The 23,935-nt window shown below is 55.2% G+C and overlaps 1 protein-coding gene across 4 annotated transcripts; it reads right to left on the bottom strand.

Annotated features, from left to right (window-relative positions):
* Window positions 1–381: 381 nt before the first annotated feature.
* Window positions 382–23,293, bottom strand: DHX34 (DExH-box helicase 34). Of its 4 annotated transcripts, XM_057712786.1 has the most exons (17): window positions 23,252–23,293; window positions 20,656–21,658; window positions 18,420–18,731; window positions 16,291–16,545; window positions 13,888–13,990; window positions 12,697–12,914; window positions 11,193–11,388; window positions 9,701–9,894; window positions 8,892–8,993; window positions 6,957–7,199; window positions 6,541–6,714; window positions 6,053–6,170; window positions 4,544–4,650; window positions 2,754–3,041; window positions 1,794–1,970; window positions 1,332–1,470; window positions 382–632 (listed from the first exon to the last, which is right to left on the bottom strand). In XM_057712786.1, the coding sequence occupies exons 2-17, from the start codon at window positions 21,358–21,360 to the stop codon at window positions 499–501; spliced, it is 3,465 nt and encodes a 1,154-aa protein (XP_057568769.1). In that variant the 5' UTR covers window positions 21,361–21,658; window positions 23,252–23,293; the 3' UTR covers window positions 382–498. The 4 variants fall into 4 exon arrangements, with proteins under 4 accessions (XP_057568769.1, XP_057568768.1, XP_057568771.1 ...); XM_057712785.1 differs by lacking the exon at window positions 23,252–23,293 and having other exon boundaries at window positions 20,656–23,213; XM_057712788.1 differs by lacking the exon at window positions 23,252–23,293 and having other exon boundaries at window positions 6,541–6,588; window positions 20,656–23,213.
* Between the last annotated feature and the right edge of the window lie 642 nt (window positions 23,294–23,935).

The raw sequence follows: 23,935 nt of genomic DNA, 5'->3' as shown, positions 1-23,935 counted from the left end.
GAGTCCAGAGGGGACGGCTGAGAACTGCCTACAGACCCCACAGCAGAACAGCCCTGGTGACCAGGCAGCCTGTGGGTCCCCGGGAACACTGAATCCATCCCATCCAGCTCTCAAAGTAGCACATATAGATGGGCCAATGCAGCGTTCCCCTGGGTTCAATGGAAAGCAGAGGCCCTGACTACAGACTCACAAGATGGCAGTCGCCAGGGTGATCAGATCCTGTACCTGGAATCTGAGGTCCCTGCTCAGCCTTAACTCCCTGGATCTACCCTGGAACACCTCAGATGGCCTGCTGCAGCAGGAGGGATGAGAGCCAGACCACGGGAAGGACCAACAAGGGGCAGCTGCTACTTTCTGGAAGGGCAGGAGCAGGCTTAAAGATCTGAGTCCATCAGTGAGACTTTATTCACATATTTAGACCACAGTTCTGAGTTTAGGCTGGGGGCTTGGGCGGGAGTCCTGGTCCTGGTCCTGGTCCTGGTCCAGGACTGGCTGGGCTCACATGTGCTGCCTCCGGTGCCGCAGCACCTCCGTGGGTGTGAACAGAAAGTCCTTCTGGCAGGCCTCGCAGTGGTAGGGCCTTTGGAGGGCGGACGCCTTCTGTGGGGGCTCAGGGGCAGCTTCCTCAGCCCCTAAGGGAGAAGAGACAGGAGGCCGTGAAGGGGGCGCTCCACTGCGTGCTCTCAGCCCCACCCCAATCCCAGACACCCGGGGGATGGGGTGCTTCAGGCTCTCTCCTGGCTTCTGGGGACTCCAGCTCTGCCTTCTCCAGGCAGCCTTCCTTGATTAACACACACACTGAGACAAGTCTTTGATCTGTGTCCCAGGTGGTGAGAGAGACAGAGAGAAAGACACAAGTAGAGACACAGAGACGGAACGAGACCAACAGAGAGAGCCCTGGGGTGGGACCATGTGGCCCCGCAGCCATCTCCCCAGCAAGTGGCAGCATGTGGCGTGGGTGCACCGCCGGGGTCTGCCCACTGTGGCGTCCCCTGGGTGACAACAGGATGGACGTGGCCAAGGCAGAGACAGCTGCGGGACAGAGGAAATGACAAGAGACACAGCAAGAGAGACACAGAGGAACAGACAGAAACACAGAGGCAGACCAGAGACCAAAGAGAGATGGACAGACACACAGACATGAGAGCGAGGTGGCTCCAGGCTGCCCCAGGCCCGGGCTTGGGGTCCTTGTGACACAGCCCGTATGTGGCACCAGCCAGGGCAGAGGAATGAGGTCGCGGGTCCCCAGAGTGTCGAGCAAATGCCCAGATGCACGGGAAACAGCCACAGGCTGGATGGACGGCTGGGCGGACCAGGCACCCCGGCCTCACCTGGAGCACCATCCTGCGGGGCCTCGGGGCAGGCGTTCTCGTGGGCGATGCGCTCCAAGGGCGTCAGGGGCATGTGCAGGCCGCAGTGGGGGCAGGTCCAGAAGGTGCGGAGACAGTCGCTGTACAGGTCCGTGTCACTCTGTGACAGGCAGGCTGTGTCAGGCCTGGCTTTCTGCCCCACCCCCCAGCGCCAGCCTGGGACCCTCCCAGAACCCCTCGGGGTTGCACATCGCAGGTTGTGGGATCTTAGTTCCCCGACCAGGGATTGAACCCATACCCTTGGTAGTCAAAGCCCAGAGTCCCAACCACTGGACTGCCAGGGAATGCCCTAGCAGACCCCTTTCTGAAACCGCATCCCCGGACTAAGTTGGACTGTGGTTGGGGGCGGAGGGTGGGGGGAATCCCTAAAATCCCATTTTCAGGGGCAGGAGGATGAGGGGCCAAGGTGGGGTCCGTGCTCACCGTGAGGCAGTTGTAGGTGAGGAAGTCGGTGACTGCGTAGCCCCCTTTGGTGGGGTGGGGGGATAGGGGAGAGCTGCCAAAGAGGCCAGGGAGACTGGGGGCAGCCGTGATGGTCTGGGGTCCCACATAGAGGTTCTGGGCTTCCAGCCCTGTGAGCCGCCGGAGGCTGTAGGAAACCTGAGCAAAGAGAGACAGGAGATGGGGGAGAGAGACCCAGGCAGACATGATCAGATCACCTGGATCCAGCTGCGCCTAAAGTCCACCCCTGGACTTTTCAGTTATGGGGGCCGATGGCTTAAGCCAATCACCACATGGTTTCAGATACTCATGACCATGGACTTGTCTACAATATTCCCTGATGCCCCATCTCCCATCTCACCTGTCTTCTCCAGGCCTCTTCTCTCCTCCTCATCACTTCTGGGAACACATCCAGACCTTAAGTCTGACCTTCAAGTCTGGTCCCCTTGACCCTCCTCCTCCGGCATGTCAGCCTGTTCCCCTTCCCCCGGTCCACTGGGTCCCACCACATCCACGGACAGTAGAATCAGAAGCAATTCTCAACTCCCCACCACTTAAAGGGGGGGGAGGGATTGCTTTCAAATCTGCCCTGTCCAATTCTTCCCATCTGTCCTCCACGAATAGACAGATACCTACAGCTTCCCTCTCACATCCTGCCCGCCCTTAACTGCTAACGAGGGGTAACCGGCACCACCTGTGCAACAGGTGTTAATAAACATCTGTTGAATGAGGGCCGCAGCGGTTAATGGCGTGGCTCCTGGGGTCAAACCCTGGCTCCACCCTTACCAGCTGTGTGACCTTGGGCTTGACGTCAACCTCTCTGGTCTGAAAAGCCCCAAATGTGCGCATATTGATGAGCTGGAAGCCAGCCTCCCAGAGCCTTAATCCCTGTGGCTGACGGCCCTCCAGCCGAGGGGGTGCAGGTGCCCAGGAGGCGGGTACCTTGGATGCCGTGAACTGCAGCAGCTCCCTGCTCAGGGCTGCCACCTCCTTGCGGTGGACTGGGGCCTCCTCTTCCTCCTCATCTTCGTCCTCCAGCTGCCCCCGCCGGGCCTGGTGGGCCAGCTGCCGGTCCAGGGTGCTCTCCCAGTGGGCCCGAAGCCGCAGGGAAGCCGCAAGGAGCCGGACAGCACTCTCGCTGTCCGCAAGCTGGAGCTCCAGCCAGCCGTCGGCCACCAGGCGGGAGCAGTCACCGTTGGTGTCCAGGGACCGGCTGAACAGCAGGAGGGACTGGCAGAGAGGGGGCAGGAGACGGGCAGTGGAGGGGCAGGTGCAGGGGATGGAAATATCAGGCGGCATCTCAGCCAGCAAAGCCACGTTTCCCTCCTGAGGCCCCGCTCACCGCCAGTACTCCAGCCCTTGCCCCACTCTGTTCCTCTGTCTGACGGGTCCAGTGTCTGGCGTGGTCTCTTACATTAATCTGTGTTTCTCTTTACCGTCTGCCTCCCCTACTCATACACGAGCCCCACAAACACAGAGAATCGTGTCCTTTCTGATCACGACTGCATCCCAGCACCTGGAAGAGTACTTAGCACCTGGCGCCAGGCGGCCACTCGTACATGTTTGAATGAAAACGTAACGGAGCAGATCAGAGTTCGCTTTCTCAGTGTCAGTGGAAATCAGTGTCAACATCACCTCCTGGGGCTGTGGGAAGGGCTTCTCTCTTCCCTCTATGTTCCCTGGGATGGAAGTGAGGGGGTCGGGGTAACAGGGATGCCCATCTGATGGGGGGAGGCCTGAGGTGCGGCCCGTGGCCCTGAGCTCTGGCTCAGACACCTGCTCACTGTGTGGCTCAGTCAAGGGACATGCCCTCCTCGCCACTGCCCCGTGCCACCCGCCCCCAGCCCGTCTTCTCCCCTACAAAGTGAGAATTGCGGCGAGGCCTGGAACCGCAGGGTGGCCGCTGGGCACACAGATGTGGCAGCTACTGCTGTCAGGACCCTCCCTTCCTGGCCGCAGACACATATACACACGTGTATCTGCGATCTGAGCATGTCCTCGGCCTCCAGCACCATCTGCTCCTGCCCTACGACTGTAGTCGCCTCCCTGCTGGGCTCCGGGCCTCTGCCCCATGTTGGACTCTGTCCCAGCTCTGTTCAGAACCCTCTGGTGGCTGGGGGGTGGGGGTGGGGAGGAGGATCCTCTCCTGCCTCCCTGGCTGCCAGCCACGCTCCTCTGCGCTGACTCTGCTCCAGCTGTTCCCTGTCCACACCAGGCACGTGGTGCCTCAGGGCCTTTGCACTTGCGCTTCCCTCTGCCTGGGACGCTCTTCCCCCAGAGATCCCTACAGCTCCCTGGCTCCCTCAGGTCTTTGACTGCACCTTCTCAATGAGGCCCACCCAGATAGCCTAATGCCATACTAGAACCTGTTCCCTCCCTTCTGCCTCAACCCACCCCTTACTCTGTTCTTTCTCTTTTCCCCTAAGCGCTTATCGCCCTCTGCCCTATCACTGAGAGCTGCACTGTGTCTACTGCTACTCTCCACCCTCCCCGGCTAGATGTGCGCTCCCGGGGAGCAGGGACCGGGTCTTGCCCAGTGTGCCTTCCACAGGTCCCAGCACCCGGCAGGCGCTCAGCGTGTAATGAATGAATACAGGAACGCGGAGACAGCAGCCAGCCTGGTGGAAGGTGGACCTCCAAGCCCATCCCCAAGCCCACCCGGGACTCCTGCCCTGGGGACACGGCCATGGCACCGGAAGTCGGGAGGTGGGGAGGCTGGGGCGGGGAGCCACCTGCAGCGCGGGGATGCGGACACAGTTGACCAGGTAGGGTTTGTTGGTCTCCAGCAGGGAGACGAAGGTGAGGAGCTGGTGCCTGCTGCTCATCTTGTCCTTGTCGTCTGAAAGGATCAAGGGCACAGCTCGACATCCCCCACCCCCAGCCCCGACAGCCCCCCCCACACCTGTCCCACCCGGGCCCTTCACACAGCCACGCAAAGAACAGGCTCACGTGTGTAACGATATAATGTCTGTGGCTTATTCTTAAATATCTTGCCAAGCTGGATGTGATTTTGGCTCTCCAGTAATAGAAGAATGACTGTTAATTTTCTTAGGAGTGATGACAGCATTGTGGGGATGCCAAAAAACAGTCCTTATGAATGTGGTTTTTTTTTTTTATTTTGACGCGGACCATTTTAAAAGTCTTTATCGAATTTGTTTCAAAAGTGCCTCTGTTTTATGTTTGGGTTTTTTGGCCACGAGGCATGTGGGACCCTAGCTCCCTGAGCAGGGATGGAACCTGCACCCCCTGCATTGGAAGGTGAAGTCTTAACCACTGGACTGCCAGGGGAGTCCCTGATTTTTATTATTATTTCTCTCTGGTAAGATGTCTGGGAACAGCTTTAACATGCTCCAGCAAAAAGGAAAAAAAAAAACCAAGGGGACAGAAGAAACAAGGATGGAAAAATGGTGACAGCTACAGCTGGGTAAGGGCATGGAGGGTTCATCACACTCTCTCTACTTGGAAGATCCCTGGAACTTTCAAAATGTTTTCAAAAAGAAGAAAAACAATGTAATAGGAGGGTAAAGGCACTTGGAATTTACAGCACTTAAAGATTAGACAGAAAATTTCAAATTCTATCCTTGGGGTTTAAAATCATAAAGTTTATCTTTTGGCGTTGTTATTTACCACTTTAGTCCAGTGTGTTACTTTCTTTACAAACAGGAGAAGGATGAGTTGTGTTCCAGTGCTCACACACAGCACACAACTAGCCTTTCACGCTGTAGACGTGACGCCCCCACCTGAGCGCAGGGCCTCGCCCTGGGGAAGGGCGTCCCAGGCGGGACCGGCCTGGCCCGAGCGCAGCCTCGGCTGAGGCAACTCCTATGGCTTGGATCCCACTAGAAGGCAGGCCGAATCCAACTGCCTGAACGCTGGGGCTGGGGGAGCCCCCCAAGGCAGGACCAAGGCCTGACGTTCACGGGGCTCCCGGGACAGGTCTCCTGAAAGCAGCAGCTCTCATTGCTAAAACCTCAGGCCTTGGGATGGGCCACGGGGCCCGGGGCAGCCAGCACCTGCCTGGGGAGGGCGAGGCTCAGCAGGGGGTGGGCTCACCGAGGACACCCAGCCAGGTCTGGCTCTTGGGACTTGCAAGTCCCACATCAGCAGCCCCAGTGAAGGCGGAGTGTGGGGAGGAGCGAGGGGGGAGCCCCAGACAGCGAGGGGCACCCTGAGGTCACTGTCCCCGCCCCTCACATCTCCGATGGAGGGCTTCTCCCCACCCCCGCCTGGGCTCACGGTACCTCGGCTCCTGTCGCCACCCCGGGCCTCCTGCTCCTGTGTGTGCAGCACCTCGGGGCTGTTGGCAAAGACGCATGTGGGATGCAGCACGGCGCCCTGCTTGGTCTGGGTGTGGAAGATCTGGAGAAGCCAAAGGCAGATGCCAGGTGACAGAGGCCCTCAGACTTGCTCTTCCTGCTGCCAGGTTCCCTCCTCCTCAGCGCAACTCAGAAGTCTCCTCCTCCAGGAAGCCCTCCCTGTCCTCCTCCCAGGCTGATCGGGTCCCCCTCTATGTTCCCTCAGCCCCTGGGTCCCATCCCAGCCCCAACCACTCTGGGTCATCTGTCTGGGAACGAGTCTATCCCCCACGCCCGCCACTAGACTGCAGCTTCACAAGGGCAGGGCCAGGGCTGTTTCGGTCACTGCTGTATCCCCAGCACAGACCAGGCGCTGGGGAGGGGTGAGAGACGACAAAACACACACAGGGACAGGGAGGGGGAAGGAGACCCACCTGGTCCGAGTCCTTGCGGCCGCTGTTGAACGGGTCCGGGACGGCGAGCTGGGGGTAGAGGCCGCGGCCCAGCACCAGCTTAAGCAGGGCCATCTGGTCCCGCGTCAGGGCCTGGGCCGACCTGGCGGCCGCCTGCAGCTGCTCCAGGTTGTGCCGGAGCTTAAACTTCACATCCTGGTGGCAACACGGGGGCAGGTGGGTTCCCGAGGGCCCTTCCCACTTCCCAGGGGGCCTGTACTGGAACCTGTGGTTCTGAGGGGTCCTGCAGACTCCTGTCCACGGAAGCCCACCTCCTGAGGTGAGAGCAGGGCCGTGTCCCAGGAGACCCCCCAGGGCAGCCCACGTCCCTGATAAACTGCCTCCCCACCCACCCCAGGCACCAGACAGCCCCACGGCGCCCCACCTGGATCCCCCACCTGGATGTCCACGCTGTGGCCGGCCCCCTGGGAGGCGGTGCCGCCGCAGTCCTCACCGCTGGAGCAGCCGTCCTGGTCCTCCTGGAGCCGCAGCACCTTGCGCCGGCGCCCCTCGCCCTCCTCGTGCTGGCGCTTCAGCTGGTAGAGCGCCTGGCGCTCCCGCCGCTGCCGCAGCCGACTGTAGCTGTCCCCCGGCTTCGGGGCCTGGGCCCCGGCCAGCAGCCCATGGTCCTCCAACAGCTCCTGGGGGCAGGTGGGGCCCGAGTGAGGGACACGGGGCAGGCCAAGCGCGCTCTGGACCCAGACGCACGTGACCTCACCCTTAGAGCCACACTTTTCCTCAAATGAAACACGGGGACCTTCCCGGGACCTCCCTGCTAGGGCTGTTGGGGTTGAAAGGGGCTGTATGAGAACAACGCTTTGGGAATTCCCTGGTGGTCCAGGGGTTCGGACTCGGCGCTGTTATTGCCGGGGCCCAGGTTCGATCCCTGGTCGGGGTACTTAAAAGAAAAAAGAACAACTCTTTGCACGGTGCCGGGAACGTGACTACTCCGGGAATGAGGGCTGTCTCTGTCATCGGCCAACGGGACGCCTGGGCCGGGGACAGGAAGGAGGATCACCACCTAGGGCCCCCCCGGGGGTTCCTGTCACACACCCGCTCCACGCAGCTGTTGCCGGGCTCTGGTCACACTCTGATCTGCTACTCCAGCCCTGCAGCAACCCCGTGGGGTTCCTACACGACGGTCCTCAGCGTGTGCTGCTCCGGCCGGCAGCAGCTGGGACCATCTGGGAAGGTGTCAGAAATGCCAAGACCTGGGCCCCATCCCGGAAATGAATGAATCGGAATCTCAGGGGGGTGGGCGGGGAATCTGGATATGACCCTTCCTGTGATTCCGAGGGAGACTAGAGACCTCCTGCCCATGCCTTTGGAGACAGTCTCCCAGGAGCCCTACTGGGTTGGCCCCTGTTTCTCACTGAGCCCCGTCCAACGAGAGGAGACAGGATATCATAGGTGACACAGAGCGCGCGCGCGAGAAAAGGACCCACACTTTTCATTAGTTTCTCAGCATCTGGGGCCCAACAAAGGTCTTTAGAAAGTCAGAGACGCTGAGAGATGCTGAGAACAGTTGGGACGTCGGTGGTCCCCAATGTTGGAACCCCTGTTACTGCACGGGAGGCCTTGGTGGTGACCGTCCGCTCTGCTGGATCTGCCTTCCTGCAGCCAAGGGGACGGTTACTCCAAGGGCTCTTTTATTTTCATTCCGTGGCACGCGACACGGCCGCAGAGACGTCCTTGGCACCAGATCTTTTCATGCTCAGAGGGAAAGATGCCCGTGGAGTGTTAACAACACAAGCAAGCCGCAGAACCACATCATCAGCGTAACAATAAAAACCGCACACACCTGTATGCGACCACCTGTGTGCTAGGCCCTGTTCTGTTAACTCATTTCATCCTCACGGGGACGCGGGGAGGCAGGGGCTATTTTTTAGCTTCCCCGTTTCCCGAGTGAGAAGCTGAGGCCCCGAGAGGCCCAGTAACTTGCCCAGCGCTGACCTGCCAGCAAGTGGCAGATCCGGTGCCTCCAACCACCACCCCATGCTGCCTCCCAGCACTCGGCCTGCGCAGCCAGCTTGCCACCCCAGCTCCAGACGACGAGGCGCTTCGTGAGGTCGTGGCTCGTGACCACTGACCCTGTCTACCCCTCCAGGAAGCCCGCCTGGATTTCCACCCCTTTGCCCTGCCCAGCATCCCCTCTGCAACCTGGTTATGTGATGGTGGGGGAGGCGGGTGTAGGGTGGGACTCTGATGACGCTGCTGGAGAAGGAGAGAGGCCGTGTCACGGAAGGAGTTGATGCACACTGCGCTCCCCAGGTTTGTTCCTGGTCCTGTCTGCCTGGGCCGGGCGGGCCCCCACCCCTCCTCCCGGGCCTCACCTTGAACTGGCGCCGCAGGTTGGCCATCTCGTACAGCCGATGCTCCTCTACGCCCCGGTGGCGGCACCACTTGCGTGAGTTTCTGCTCCGTTCAGATTTCACCTGGGTGGAGGCCCAGCCCCCAGGGAGAGGGTCAGGGCCTGGGCAGCCTGGGGGGAGAGGTGGGGGTGCCAACCCGCCACCCAGACGAGCCCCGTGTGAGCCCAAGCACCAGCCACTGCGAGGATGCAAGGCAGGCGGGACACCTGTCGGCCCTCCCTCAGCAGCACCTGCTCTCCTCCTTCCAGGTCTCAGCCCCCACTGCCCCCTCCTACAGGCAGCCCTCCCAGACCACACTGGGTCAGACTCCCCCTCTGGGCGCTCCCAGCCCCTGTGGACTCCCCAGCACAGCCCATTCTGAGGGGTCACAGCCCAGGGATGGGTCTGTCTCCCTGCACTGGACTGGGAGCCCCAGGAGGGCAGGGCCAGGTAGTTTTAGTCACCACCGGCTTCCCAGCACTGCCCAGAACAAAACCAGGCCTGGTCAGGAAAAGTGTGACCGACATACAGACACCACCCTCAGGCGTCTAAACTTTCTCCACATGGCACTGGCTCTAGTCAGTGCTTTAGGACCTCAGGCTCCCCCTCAGGCCAGGGTTCCTGCACGAGCTGGTGTCATGGCGTCGGGGTCCGCCCCAGACAGGCCGGGTCTGCGAGGGCTCAGGGGTCCTCCCTGGGCTGGGGGTGGGGGCATGAGGAGCCACAGCCTCAGGGAGGCCCTGGCCCCGTGCAGAATGACAGCCAGATGGGGGCGCCACCACCAACCTCACCTGCACCCAGGTGTTGAAGACATTGAAGAGCGTGAAGGGGTCACCCTGGTCGCTCTCCAGGGGCCGCCGGGCCGCCGCGCACTCGGGGTTGCTCTGGGCGCTGCGGGTGAAGGGCGACTGGACGCTGAGGGCGGCGGCGATGGTGAGCACGGGCTCCGCCAGGTGCAACATAGAGCCCAGGATGAGCATCTTCCCTGGGGGCGGACACCACGCTGAGCCTCCTGGGCGCCCCACAGCGCCCCCAGCCCTCGGGGACCCCTGACCCCCCCTCCACCCCGCCCACAGAGGGCCTCGGAGCCAGAGGGACAGAATCAAACCCAGGATGGGATCCCAACGTGATGCAAGACCGTTCCCACCTGCCCTGAGGTCAGTGGCTTGCGCGTCACGCATCTTACTCATCCCCATAGTTCCCCTTTCCCACCTTTCCAGAAGGTTCCTGTTACACTTCTTGCCTCATAAGATAAGGGCAGGCAGTAAAACAAGGCTGTCCCAGAACCCCCAGCTCTGTCACCTCGGGCAAGTTCCTCCAGCTCTCTGTGCCTCTGTCTCCTCATCTGTGAAATGGGCTAACAGCAGCGTCTACCTGCTGTGAGGATGAACTGTGTTTCCCCTGTGATGCACTGGGAGCTCCACCTGGCACATAGCAAGACGGGTGACCGAGTCACCTGGGCCCGCAATCGCCTAGCACTGCGTCATGTGTCTCCTGCCCTGCAGGGCCTGGGGACTGACGGTGCCAGCCTCGCTGGGGCGTGCCTCCCTGGCGAGCAAGTGACAGCCTTTCTCTCAGCCTCGTTTGCCCGGATGCCCCACCCTCACCAGGTAAAGATGAAATAAGGGCCACCGTCTTCCACTGACACACAGCAAATGCTCAGAGAATGTTCTCTTTCTTCTCAGATCTGATTCTCCTTGCACCAGCCCTGTCTCCTTCTACAACAAGCAAAAATAACCATTTCCATAGCCATAGGTGGCCCTCAGGGTCGGTGGTGTCCAGCCTGACGCTCCAGCGTGTCGCAATGATGGGGACTTTGATGATACTGACACAGGCGGAAGGCTCTGTCTGCGTCACACTTGAGAGCATCACACTTGGGACATGGTGCCCTGGGTGGCAGAACTCAGCTGAGACTATTCTCAGGGCCGTGGACTGTTGGTAGACACAGAGTGTCTTGCATCAGGACCCCTTCTCTTGCACCTCGGTCGGAAAGCTCCTCGGGAGGGAGGGGCAGGGATGACTCAGGATGAACAAGAGGAAGAGGCAGCAGTTTTGACATCCTTGCGACCGCAAGAGAAGGGGTACCAGGGCGGAGCTGGGGATGGGCTGCCCAGAGGAGGGAACTGTCTGTTCTGTTTACTGCTAGAACAGTGCCCGGCACAGAGGACTCATGAATGGACAGGGCCCAGAGAAGGAACAGACCTGCCTCCAGGTCCGAGACCGAGTGGTGTCCCACACCCATTCCCAGGACCCTATGTGGTCACCCCAAGGAGGGGTCCTCACCAATCACTACATCCACAGGCAGCTGGGCCAGCAGGGACCCGATGGGGGTGAGGGCCTCTGAGCTGTCCAGGGCACCCTGATCTCGGAGGTAGAGGATGGCCGTCTCCAAGCTGGTTGGTGGTGGGGGCTCGATGAAGGGGAAGGTTCGGGGGTCCCCCACACTCATGCTCTTCATCTGGAATGAGACCCAAACCCCCTCAGGGATGGGGAACACATGAGCCACTGTGGGACATTGGGGGACTCACGGATCACAAACTTATGATACTTTAAAACGCCCAATGTCAAGGCCCATCGTACAGAAGCAGGGAAGGAGGGCCATTATCTGTCTGTCTGTCCGCCTAGCAACTCTTCTCCCAGACCTTGGAGCGAGGACATGATCTAAGCTGGACAATCAGAAACCTTCCCAGGGACTTAAACAACCAAGCCTGGAACCTCCCTATCTCAAAGCTTCTTGTTATGTGAAACGGTACATTTTCTGTATTGATCAAGCCAGTATTTTTCAAACAGCAGGTTATGTTAGCAAGGAACTCCATGACATGGGTCACGACTGGCTTTTTTTTATTTTTTTTTTTTGGCCACACCGTGCAGCATATGAGATCTTAGTTCACCAACCAGGGACCCAACCCACGCCCCCTGCAGTGGAAGCATGGAGTCTTAACCACTGCACCATTAGGGAAGGCCCCAAAACTGGCACTTTTTTTTAAAAAGGAAATCAAATAGAAACTATCAGCGTGCATCACCCACAGGAAGGAGGCTGGTTCCTGCCTCTCTCCTGCGTGGGCACGTGTCAGCCTGCGGCAGATGCCACCCATTGTCTCCACTTTCCTTTTCTGCTTCTTTCTGAGCACAGGACTACACTTCCTAGCCTCCCCTGTGGGGAGGTGTGGCCAGAGTGGAAGGGAAGTACACAGCTTGTGGACCTGGCCCTCAAACCCTCCCAAACCCAAGTCCCATACTCTTTCCCTATCACAAGTTGACGCAAATGATGAAGAGGCCCCAGGGAGATGATGGAGCCATGAGAGGAAAAAGGTCCAGGTCTCTGAATAAAGGAAACTGCCCACCAACCCAAGGACTAAACTTTTGCTATGTTGGCTGTTCTGTGAGTGGGTCTATTTGTCACAGCAGCCTAACCTAAGCAAAACTAACTACTGAGACATGAGCCATGACATAAAACGTATCGAGAAACTCCGGTATTAAAAGCCACTCCTTAAAATAAAAAAAATAAAAAATAAAAAATAAATAAAAATAAAAGCCACTCCTTGATGGGTTTCCTGTTACAGCTGAAAGCATTCTGTTTGAGTCACAAGGTTCTTCCCATGACCCTGTGGATTTGGGGGAACAGTTCTCCCTGCAACGTGGGTTCTGACATTTGGACGACATGAGTTTGCCTCAGTGGCCGGGCCAGCCCTGCCCTTCCTGACCCTGAAACCATGCATCAATGCCTCCCAGGCTCCTCTCTGTCACCAGCACTCAGGATCCAGTGCCCTCCCTGCCCCTGCCTCACCTGCAGCACCAGCGCATCCAGGGCGACCCTCCGAATCTCCGGGACAGGGTAGGGGGCGAAGGCATCGTAGTCCGATTCGGCATAGAGGCGGAAGCAGACACCGGGGCCCGTGCGGCCCGCCCGGCCCTTACGCTGCTCTGCACTGGCCTGACTGATCCAGAACTCCTGCAGCCGCTGCAGTTTGGCCTGTGGGTCGTAGCTCATCTCCTTCACCTTCCCTGGGTGGGCAGGACAGGAGCAGGGAGGGAAGGGAACGTGTGTGCAGGAGCCGCGTGGGTGCGCATGGCCCTCCAGAGGAATGAAATGTACTGTTTCATTCACTGACACCCTCACTTACTCCTTTATTCCAGTAACACTAACTGAGCGCTTACTCTGGGCTCCACCCTACCATTTTGTTAATGTATTCTTCAGTTTCCTCATTCATGCATCTTTTCATGTATTTCTTTGAGCCTTTGCTTATTCAGAGGTTCAGCTATCCTGCATAAAATTACAGAATCTTTTATCCTCAATGGCATCAGATTCAACACAATAAGGTAAATGCTAACATTTACTGAGCATTCACCCCGTGCTAGGTACCAGCCTCAGCCCCCAAGTGTATTAACTTGTTTAATCCTCACAACCCAAGGGAGGCGCTGTTATTACTGCCATTTTACAAGTGAGCAAACTGAGAGCATCAGTGACATGACCTTAGTCACACAGCCAGCAGTGTACCTGGCCAGGCTGGCTCCAGTGTCTCCTCACCACCAGGCTATGCTGACTTTTCAGAGAACAGTCTAGTTGGGAAGACAGACAATAAACAGGTCAACTTATATAAACTATAATGCCCATACTACAAAGGAAAATAAAGTCTCATAACGGAAGTGACAGTGAAAGAAGATCACTTTGATAAAGTGGACAAGGTGGGCCTCTCTAATGGGCAGACATTTGCACAGGTCCTGAAATGAGGTGAGGGAGTGGGCCATGTGGATATCTGGGGGAAAGACAGCTCTCAGCAGAGACAACAGTAAGTGCAAAGGCCCTGAGGCAGGAGCAAGCTTGGAAGGCCTGAGCAGGATTAAGATGCTGCCACTGCTCCACAGCTAAACACTACCACCTCCCTGCTACGGTCTGGAGTTCCCTCACCACACGCACACATCTCCAAACCCCACACATCTCATTAGGTCCCTGGGGTAGCTAGGGGGCAGCCCTTACCAGAATCTACCACAAAGCGGATCCCATCAATGGTGACCGAGGTCTCAGCGATGTTGGTGGAAAGGATGCATTTCCGGACTCCAGGGGGGGCCACGTCAAATACCTGAGGGATAGTGAAGAGGTGGCACTGGTGCCTTGTCTTTCTCTCACCCCAGGCCCTTTGCACAACTGCCTCAGCACTCACTGATCCACGTGTCCAGTGGCCTTCTGGATGCCTCCTGGATGTCCCAAGGGCACCTCACAGCCATGTGTCTAAAGCAGCCTCGGCACCTTCTACTGAACCCTTTCTTCCTCAGGCCCCCACCTCAGAGATGGCTCACCATCTACCACATCACGGGGGCCAGAAACCTGGGCTGTCCTGGGTGTTCCCTCCCTCCTCACCCATCCAGCCACACTACATCATCTTGAACATCTCACGAATTTACCCACTCCTTCTCAAACCCACAGCCCCTGCCCTGGTCCACACCCCACCTTTCCCGCCCCAATCCTGCTCCAGCCTCCTCCCTGGTCTCTGTTCTCTAGTCTCATCCCCTCCCATCCAGCCTTCACATGCAGCAGAGGGATCTGCTAAAGCACAAACTGGCACTGCCTATCACCTTGCTCAGAACCCACCCATGACCTCCCAGTGCCCACAGGACAAAGCCCAGCACCACACTGGGTCTTCCAGGCCCCTGGTGGTCTAACTCTGCCCACCTCTCCAGTCCCATCTTTCCTGACTTCCCCTTCACAATCTGGACCCAGCCACTTTGAGTGTAGTTTCCCAGCTGCCCTATCTTTCTCTCACCCCAGGCGCTTTGCACAAGCCCTCTCATGGACCCAAGAGACAGTCGAGCACAGTGGTTAAGGGCAGTAGTCAGCAGCTGCAGCCTGCAGGCCAAATCCACGCTGCCACCTGTGTTTGTAAATCAGGTTTTAATGGAACACAGCCTCACCTGGGCAGTCTACAGCTGCTTTCCAGCTGTAATAGTAGTTACGACAGAGACCATAGAGCCCATAAAAGCTAAAAATCTGCCCTCTTCACAGGAAGTCTACCAACCTCTGGTTAAGAGTATGGGCTCTGGTACCAAATTACCAAGTTCTACAGCCTGGCTCTGCCAATTATGTGACTCTGTAAGTGCTTATGCCTCAATTTATGCATCTGTTGATTGGGAACAACAGGACCTGGCAGACAGGGCAGCTGTGAGGGTTAGAAATAAGGCATACACAGAGCTCAGAACTCTGCCCGGCACAAAACAAGTGCTCCACACACTTCCCCTGGGACATATGTCTCCCTGCCCCTCCCTAGAATGGGGCTTTCTCAGGTCTCTATTTGCAAAGTCCCTTCCTCCAGGAAGCCTTTCCTGAAGCCAGCAAGACTCTGCTCTCAGAGTATCCAGAGCTCTCCTCTACCACTTGTGGAACTGTCAATTACTTGTCCATCCTCCCGTCTGCCACCCAGAGCAGCAGACCAGCAGCTTGAGGGGAAGAACCATATCTCAGCTCCCACTGTTTCCCAGTGAGGCCCCTTGCAGCAAGGGAGGCACTAAGGAGGTGTTCAAAGGTTGTTTTTTTAATCATTAAACAACCAAGTGTGACCTGAAGGGATTTTTCTGGGGGTGACTATGGTAGTCAGTCTCCAAGATGGCCCAGGGGAGTCTCACCTCCTGGGATTCACACCCTCACCTGGTACCTTCCCTCTAAACAGGGCGGACTGGGTTAAAAACTAAGGGATACTGCAGAAATGATGGTTTGTGACTTCCAAAGCTAGGTCATAAAAGATGCTGTGGCTTCTACTTCGGTCTCTTGGGAAGAGCCAGCCACCATACTGTGAGGACACTAAAGCAGCTCCCGAGAGAGGCCCCCAGCCAACAGTCAGCCACGTACGTGCTTCATCTTAGAAGAGAACCCTCCAGCCCCAGTCAAGCCTTCGGGTGACAGCAGCCCCAGCTGACGTCTGACCACAACCTCATGACAGACCCTGAGCCAGACCCATCCAGCTAAGCTCCTCCCAGATTCGCCATCTGCAGACATTATGTGAGATGATGAATGTAACAGGAAACGTGCTGCTAGGTTTTGGGGTAATTTGTTGCACGGCAATCACTAACTGAGACAGTGACCCAAAGGCCTCTCTCCCGGCACCCTTCCATTCCAACCAGGCGGTCTCTTCACCTTTCCCCCACCCGACTCACAGGTTCCTGTTCCCCCACGTGGACTGCCTTCCTCCCTCTATTCCTACTTAAAATCATCCTATCTTCTGAAGCTCAGCTCCAGTGCCTCCCACCCCACCAGGAAGCTCAAAGATGCGAGCAGCCCCTCTGCAGCCCACAGCCCTGGGTTGTGGGGTCACACCAGTCCTCCATTAGCTGCCCCCAAGCCCTCCTCCTCCGGCTTCGCAGCTAGACCCCCACCTGCCCCCCGTGATACCTTGTCCTGGTCAGCCACAGAGAGGGCACTGTGCAGCGGCAGCACCACCCAGCGCTGGGTGTGGCTGGCATAGGTCTGGGCGGCTTCGAGCACGGCGCTGATCTCCGCCATGCCACTGAGGAAGACCAAGAGGTCGCCCCGCTCCTCAGGTGGGTACTTATTGTCAATGGCCTCCAGCACCCTGAGGAAGGGCCGCGGGTCCAGCTTCTCCGACTTGGAGGTTGTCGGCTCGGCCTCCTGCGGCTGGTACACGACCTGGGAGGAGACGGCCCCGGGCAGGGGCACACCTTGTCACTGCAGCTCCCATCGATGGGGCGGGGAGGCCACAGGCTGACGGAGAAGACGCAGCAGAAGGTACACTCCAATAGGAAAATTTGCGGAGGAAGCAATAAGAGGACAAAGTATCGAGGTAACAGGAAGGCTTCTGGGGTGCTGGCTCCACACAGGTATTTATCTTGTGAAAATCAGTTGCACGGTACACTTATGATACGTGTATTCTTTTTTTAATATTTATTTATTTATTTTGTTTTAATATTTACTTATTAATCTGCCAGGTCTTCGTTGCTACAGGCGGGCTCCTTAGTTGCAACTCTCGGGCGCCTCAGTTGTGGCAGGCGAACTCTTAGTTGTGGCATGCATGTGGGATCTAGCTCCCAGATCAGGATCGAACCCGGGCCCCCTGCATTGGGAGCGTGGAGTCTTAACCACTGAACCACCAGAAAAGTCCCGATATGTGTACTCTTTTGTATTTGGAGTATAACTCCAATGACAACAACAAAATTTTAAGGGCTGGAGCTGGGATTAAAACTCTAGAAATCGGGACTTCCCTGGTGGAGCAGTGGTTAAGAATCTACCTGCCAATGCAGGGGACATGGGTTCGATCCCTGGTCCTGGAAGATCCCATGTGCCGAGGAGCAGCTAAGCCCACACACCACAGCTACTGAGCCTGGACTCTAGAGCCCACGAGCCACAACTACAGAGCCCATGTGCTGCAACTACTGAAGCCTGCGCGCCTAGAACTGGTGCACCGCAACAACAGAAGCCACCACATTGAGAAGCCTGCACACCTCAATGAAGAGTAGCCCCTGCTTGCCACAACTAGAGAAAGCCCGCATGCAGCAACGAAGACCCAACACAGCCAATAAACAAAATAAATAAATAAAATAAATTAAAAAAAACAAAACACACACACACAGTGGTGTTGGTATATTATAAAAAAACAAACAAAAAAACCCCCTAGAAACCACTTCTCTAAAAGCATCCTCACTGTTTCTAATGGCTACTTAGGAGACAGGCTGACGGGCATTTAGACCCAGAAACCACAAGGGACAGCGCATTTCCGGTGCTAGGAACCTCAGAGCTGTTATCAATTTTTGGCCCCAAAGAATAAGAGGAAGGAGTGGTTATCAAAACCATAAAAGATAGGGCTGTGTGGAGAGACATCTCAAAAGGGGCTGTGACTTTGGGTGACAGTCACAGCCCACTGGAGACCTCGAGGGAAGGGGCTGACTCTCCTTTTCCCACTGGCCAACCAGAAGCCAGAGGGGTAGGGGGTCTGTTAGTGCCTCCCAGAGAAGACAGGAAGGTGGGGAAGGGACGAGGAGATCTGGAAGGGCAAACAGAAGCCATCTGTACAGGGCCGTGTCTGTCTGTGAGTGGGATTCAAGTCCTGGTTCTGCCACTTCTGAGATGCTGCTAAACACCCTGTAAAGCACAGGGCAGCCCCCACAACCAAGAATTATCCAGACCAAAATGTCAACTGCACTGAGTCTCAGAAACCCTGCCATACGAGATGGTGGAGCAATGAGAAAAGAGCAGCCCGGGTCCCTGAGTAACCATGTAAAACAGAGCTGCCCAGCAGTCTGGACCAGCCGCACTTGGCTGGCTTGGGTTCTGTAAGAAAAATTAATTTCTATGTTATTTGAGCCTTTAAATTTTGGGGTCTCCTCTAACACCCACTTAGCACTCTACCCAGCACACTGTAAATGCTCAGAAAATAGCAGCTTTACAAAAGAGAGAGAACATTATTAATCAAAGAGATGGGAAACAGAGCAGCAGAGAAGGGACATGTCCAGGTTGGCCAGAGATCAGGTGGGAAGTCTGTGGATGGGGGGTAAGGGGGCACTGACCGTGATGGGGAAGAGCCTCCCAGGCACCTGTACCACAGGGGCGTTGCTGAAGTAGCTGGAGAAGAGTGAGATGTTGATGGTGGCCGACATGAGGATGACCTTGAGGTCGGGCCTCTGGGGCAGCAGGCGCCGGAGGACACCCAGGAGGAAGTCGTTGTGGAGGTGCCGCTCATGGACTTCATCCACGATCAGGACCTGGTACTGAGGCAGGCTGGGCTCCCGCTGGATTTGCCTCAGGAGCAGCCCCACTGTCAGGAACACAATCTTGGTGGCCGCTGAGCGTGTGCTCTCAAAACGGATCTGGTAGCCAACCTGGGGGTGGGAGGATGTGGTCAGGAGAGGACCCTGGGCCTGGGCCACAGCCCCTCACCCTCCCCAAATTGAAAATCTAAGCAAATCTCCCACATCAGACTCTGGAATTCAGCAGGCTTGGGTTAGAATGCCACCTCTGCCACTTAGTGCTGTTGACTTTGGGTAATTCCGTCCCACAGGTACCTACTTTTTCCTCCTAGATGCTGTGAGAATTACGTGTGCTAATGCACACAAAGTACTTGGCACAGAGCCTGATGTATGACACTAATTAATTATAATAGTAATGATTAACCTTCCTTTGAGTCCTTTCTATGTACCAGGAATTATTCTAAATCTTTATGTATATCAACTCATTTCATCCTCACAACTACCACACAATGCAAGCACTATTATTACCCTCACCTCACAGATGGAGAAACTGACACCAGTCATCCAAAGTAAAACAGCTAAAAAGTGTTACTGAGAGGAAATGTATATTAACCCCTACCTCGCATCATACACACATCGATTTGAGATGAATTACAGTCCTAAATGTAAAAGTTTTTACAAAAACACAGAACATCTTCATGACCTTAAAGTATGCAAAAATTCCTTACACAGAACCCAAAGAGTGGCAACTATAAAAAGAAAATGACAGACTGGGTTATATTTAAATGAAAAGACACCATCATCCAAAGACATGATTCAGAAAATGAAAGGCAACTCACAGAATAGAAGACGAGATTTGCAATACATAAATCCTACAAAGGACTCATATTCAGATTCTATAAAGACATACAAACCAGGAACAAAAGCACAGAAAATACAAAAGCAAAATGGGAAAAACTTGAACAGACAATTCTCAAAAGAGGCTCTCCAAATGCCTAATATATACATGAAAAGGCACTCAACACTCTTAGTCATCAAGGAAACACAAATTCAAACACAATGCAAATTAAAATGTGATACTACTACAGACCCACTGGAAAATCTAAAACGAAAAAGATCAACCATAACAAGTATTGGTATGACCCAGCGATCCCAATCTTAGATATATACCCAACAGAAATATGTACCAAAACACCCCAAAAGGCATGTTATAGAATGTTGGTAGCAGTACCATTCACAAAAGCCTAAAACTGGAACTCTCCCCAATTCCCATCAACAGCAGAAGGAACCAATACCTGTGTTGCCTTCACAATGGAATACCCTACAGCAGTATGAATGAATGGTATACATCTATGTGGTAATACTATAGGTGAGTCTCACAAAACTGATACTGAACAAGAGAGGCCACACTTGGCAATAGTGAGCAAAAGAACATACTTTCTGATTCCATTTATGAAAAGTAAGAAAGACGCAAAAGCATCTGTGCTACTCTATCACTAACGCAGGTCTGATAACCTAGCACTAAAATGACAATCTATACCAAAGACCAGTGATGACTCTTGAGGCCTCAAGGCAGTACCTGGAAGGGGAAACAAGGTTTCTGGGGTGCTGGTAAGTTTGATTTTTTTTACCTGGGTGCTAGTTACATAAATGCAGTCAACATGAAAATTCACAGAGCTATATGCTTATGATGCGTGCATTCTTCTGAGTTCAGAGTATAACTTCAATAACAACAGTTTTTAAGTGGTCGAGGATTAGAACCCTAGAAATCATTAGTAAGAAGCATCCTCATTCTTTTTTTGTGACTGCCTAGAAAAAGATGGACAAACATTTAGGCAATTCCCAGTTTTGGACTGCTGAAGTCCTATACTGGGTAATATTAGTGCCTTTGTCATTTGGACCACATCCAGGCCAATCTATAGATGAATTTCTAGAAGAATCATCGCTGGGTCAAAGGGTAAGTGCTTTTGTAACTTTACCGGTGCTGCCATCGAGCAACCAACTTATTCCGTGAGGTCACATGGGAAAAATCAGAAGCCTGCTGTGTCCCACTCACCTGGGAGCCATACTGACTGAGGCTCTCAAAGCCAACGCGCTTGGCCAATGAGATGCAGGCGATTCGCCGCGGCTGGGTGCACGCCACGTGACTGAAGCCAGCAGCCAGCAGGTACTGGGGCACCTGAGTGGACTTGCCGCAGCCCGTGTCACCCGCCACCACCACCACCTGGTGCTCCTTCAGTGTCTGCAGGATGCGGTCCCCATACTGGGCGATGGGCAGAGCCACGCGCTCGCGCTGCAGTTTGGCCAGCCGCCCAAACGCCTGCTTCTGGCCAAAGTCCAGGTAGTGCAACAGGGCTCGGCGGAACTCAGACACTTTCTCCGGGGGAAGGCGCCTGCCCAGCCCCCGAGAGCCTCGAGCGTCAGGGCCAAGGACGGAGAGGTTGATGCGGTAGCGAGGGTCGTAAGCACTCGGTAGGTCGGCCAGTGCTGGGATGCTGTGCTTGGGGTGCCTGGCACCTTCCTCCTCCTTCCTGGTGGTCTTGAGATTCTGGAATCTCTGCAAGCGTTCAAAGAAGGTCCAGAACTTTTGGCACTCCTCAGAACCCTGCCGGATATAATCCTCATCACGGAAGAAGGCATCCTCAAAGAGGCGACGTGTCTCTGGACAATTCCAGTCCCATTTCTCTGGGGCCTCTTCTGGACTGGGAGCCCTGGGTCGGTCTCGAGGACCCCTGCCCTCCCTTGTTCTGGGAGGGGGCATGCCGTGGCTAATCCCAGTGCTGTCACAAAACTGGCCTCAGTTCTGATCACCTGGACCAAACATTCTCAGCCATTCTCCACCTCCTGCCGTGAAAGGCCAGTGCCTGCAATAAAGAAGCACTTTCTCTTCAAAGAGCTAATTTCCTCCTCAGTGGTGGCACACGATCACCGCAGGTGTTGGCAGAGTAAATGGCCTACGGCCTGGGTTAACCTGGTGACACACAGGGCACTTCATGACTCCTGGGGTGATCTCTTTGGGGACAGACACCAGTTCACCCTGGGATTTCGGGCCCTGAATGCTTGCGGGAAAGAACAGAAGACATTCATTCAGTTTTAGAAACATTTACTGAGAGCCTGCTGTTTTGCAAGCACTGGACTAGGGGGAGGAACAGTAATGAGTAAGACCATGCTGAGTCCCCACAGGTGGTCTTTCACCAGACTCTGACAGTCCGGAGATGGAGGTTGTGATAAAGGAAGCCCAGGGAGTCAGGGAAAGATCCCTGGAGGAGGGAATGTCTGACCTGTAGGTCACGTGGCCAGTCAACACCATAAAGTGGTCATGAGAGGCAATCACACGAGAGAGGTGTGGTCTACTGAGTTTCAGGACACCGCCCCCCCTCCCCAACACACACACCCCCTGAACCATTTGAAATTAAATGCACAATTTTGCAAGTGTGGCATTATGTATGTTTTGTTTTTCGCCTGCCTGGCACTTTTTTTTTTTTTTCCCCTGAAAAAAGTATGCACTTTCCTTTGGAGAGCAGCCCTTCTTGGAATCCACATGGTTCCCACTGCCTTTAAGTCAGAGAATTCCTATCGGTTGGGCAAGTGACAAAGACCTGGCCAATCACAGTACCCTAGGCCCCCTTTAACCAGTGATTGGCCTGAGGGGTGGACACATGACCCAAGGAGGGCCAATCAGGGCCTTTTCCTGGAATTTACACTAGGATACTAGGAGAGAAAAGCTTATCTACTGTGGCTAAGCAAGAATGATATAAATAGAGAGTTGTTTTTTGTAGCTCTTAAAACAGGCTTTCCTAGAAATCTGTTTTTGGTCCGTCTTGCTCACCACCCTCATCTCTCTCCCCTTCCTTGCCTGGTCCCATCTCTTTTCACTTATCTGATTCTCTCCCACTCTGATTCTGTTCTTTAGTCTGATTTTCTCTCCAACTATCTTTTCTCCATTTGACTCCACTCCGCTTCAGTTTTCCATCTGACTGTCTCATTTTCTGCTTGAATCTTTTTTTGACTCTCCGTTTCCGTCACTCTCCATCACTGTCTCTTCCTCCATCATGACTCTCTCTTCATCTCTCTCCATTTCTCCATCGAAAATTTTGTCACCCAGTTGTCTGAAGCTTTACTGGTAACTAACGTTTACTTACGGCTGACACGTATCAGGTACTATTCTATATCACGCAAATATATTTATATGTATACATATACATCATATACACACATACACACTTTTTCTCACAACCCTAGTTTCTACCCTCATCTTTCTAGTTTCCCTCCATCTCCCAAGTTCCCGGTGCGATCACATTTCTCTCGTAGTCCCTGTGAGCCTCTCTCGGTAGGACCCATCAGCCTCTTGCCCTCGATCTCTCCAGTTTTCAGCTTCCCTCCTCTCTCAACCTCCCCGTCTCTCGGTCCCTCAGTTTCTCGAAGGTTTTTTTCATGCCTCCATTTCCTTCAGCCTCTCTGACCCTCAGGTTCTCTCATGACCCCTCAGGCTCCATCTCCGTCTGCTTCTCCCGGCTACTCGGCCTCCTCCAACGCATTGCCTCATCTCAGGATTTCCCTCCACCCCTCAGACGGCTCCCAAGCTATCCCCGGACCCAATCGGACTCCGGTCGCCGCCACCGGCGCCCGGCGCAGCCGCCCCGCCCCCTCACCTCGTTAACCGCCTCGAACTCCTCAACTTCCGGTCCCCAGTGTCCCTCACGCGCCCGAAGCCCGCCCTGCGCCTGCGCACGCCATCCTCACAGCCCAGCCCAGCCCCGCCTCGCCGCAGATGAACCAGTGAGCAGCTGCGAGTGCCCAGGACTCACTCTGCGCCTGCGTGCAGCACGCTCAGGCCCCGCCTCGCTTCGGGCGGAGCCTCGGGTGACACCGCTCCTTCTAGGGGTCGGTGGAGGCGTGACGGTGGAGACTTGCTGTACCTTGCGCCTGAACAGCCAGTACTTGCATCTTGGGATCGCTTGGACGCTGGGGTTTTAGCCTAACTTGGAAGCTGGCCGGAGTCCAGACAGTATTAAAACAGTCCCGTGATTTATTTATTATAATTCACAATTATTATTGCATAATTCTATTAATGTATAATTCACCCTATCAACTCACTAATGAATAATGCGACTCAACTTCCCAGCTTTGTGTCTTGGAGGTCCTATGCTTTCCAGCGACAAGCACAGGGATTAGGTAGTCGGTAAATGTTTGTTGAATGAATGACTAAATGAACGAGAAAAGTCAGTCCTCTTTAGTCCTAGATGGGCCAGCCCTTGCGGCACTGAGCCTCAGTTTCCCTATTTATAACACGAGGATAATACGTGCTTTTCAAGATTTTGTGAAAAATAAATGCA

This window comes from Hippopotamus amphibius, chromosome 16 (assembly GCF_030028045.1).
Source record: "Hippopotamus amphibius kiboko isolate mHipAmp2 chromosome 16, mHipAmp2.hap2, whole genome shotgun sequence".
Taxonomy (NCBI): domain Eukaryota; kingdom Metazoa; phylum Chordata; class Mammalia; order Artiodactyla; family Hippopotamidae; genus Hippopotamus; species Hippopotamus amphibius.
The sequence above is the reverse complement of the archived record's forward strand: the minus strand, read 5'-3'. Positions and strand labels throughout refer to the sequence as shown.

What these genes read in the sequence shown, in the direction of transcription:
- DHX34 (XM_057712786.1), bottom strand. Translation starts at nt 21,360, where the DNA reads ATGCCCCCTCCCAGAACAAGGGAGGGCAGGGGTCCTCGAGACCGACCC. An exon ending in TCCGCATCCCCGCGCTGCAG is followed by an intron (nt 3,042 to 4,543) that starts GTGGCTCCCCGC and finishes CCTCTCTGCCAG; the next exon opens with TCCCTCCTGCTGTTCAGCCG. An exon ending in CCCGCAGGATGGTGCTCCAG is followed by an intron (nt 633 to 1,331) that starts GTGAGGCCGGGG and finishes CTTCTCCCTTAG; the next exon opens with GGGCTGAGGAAGCTGCCCCT.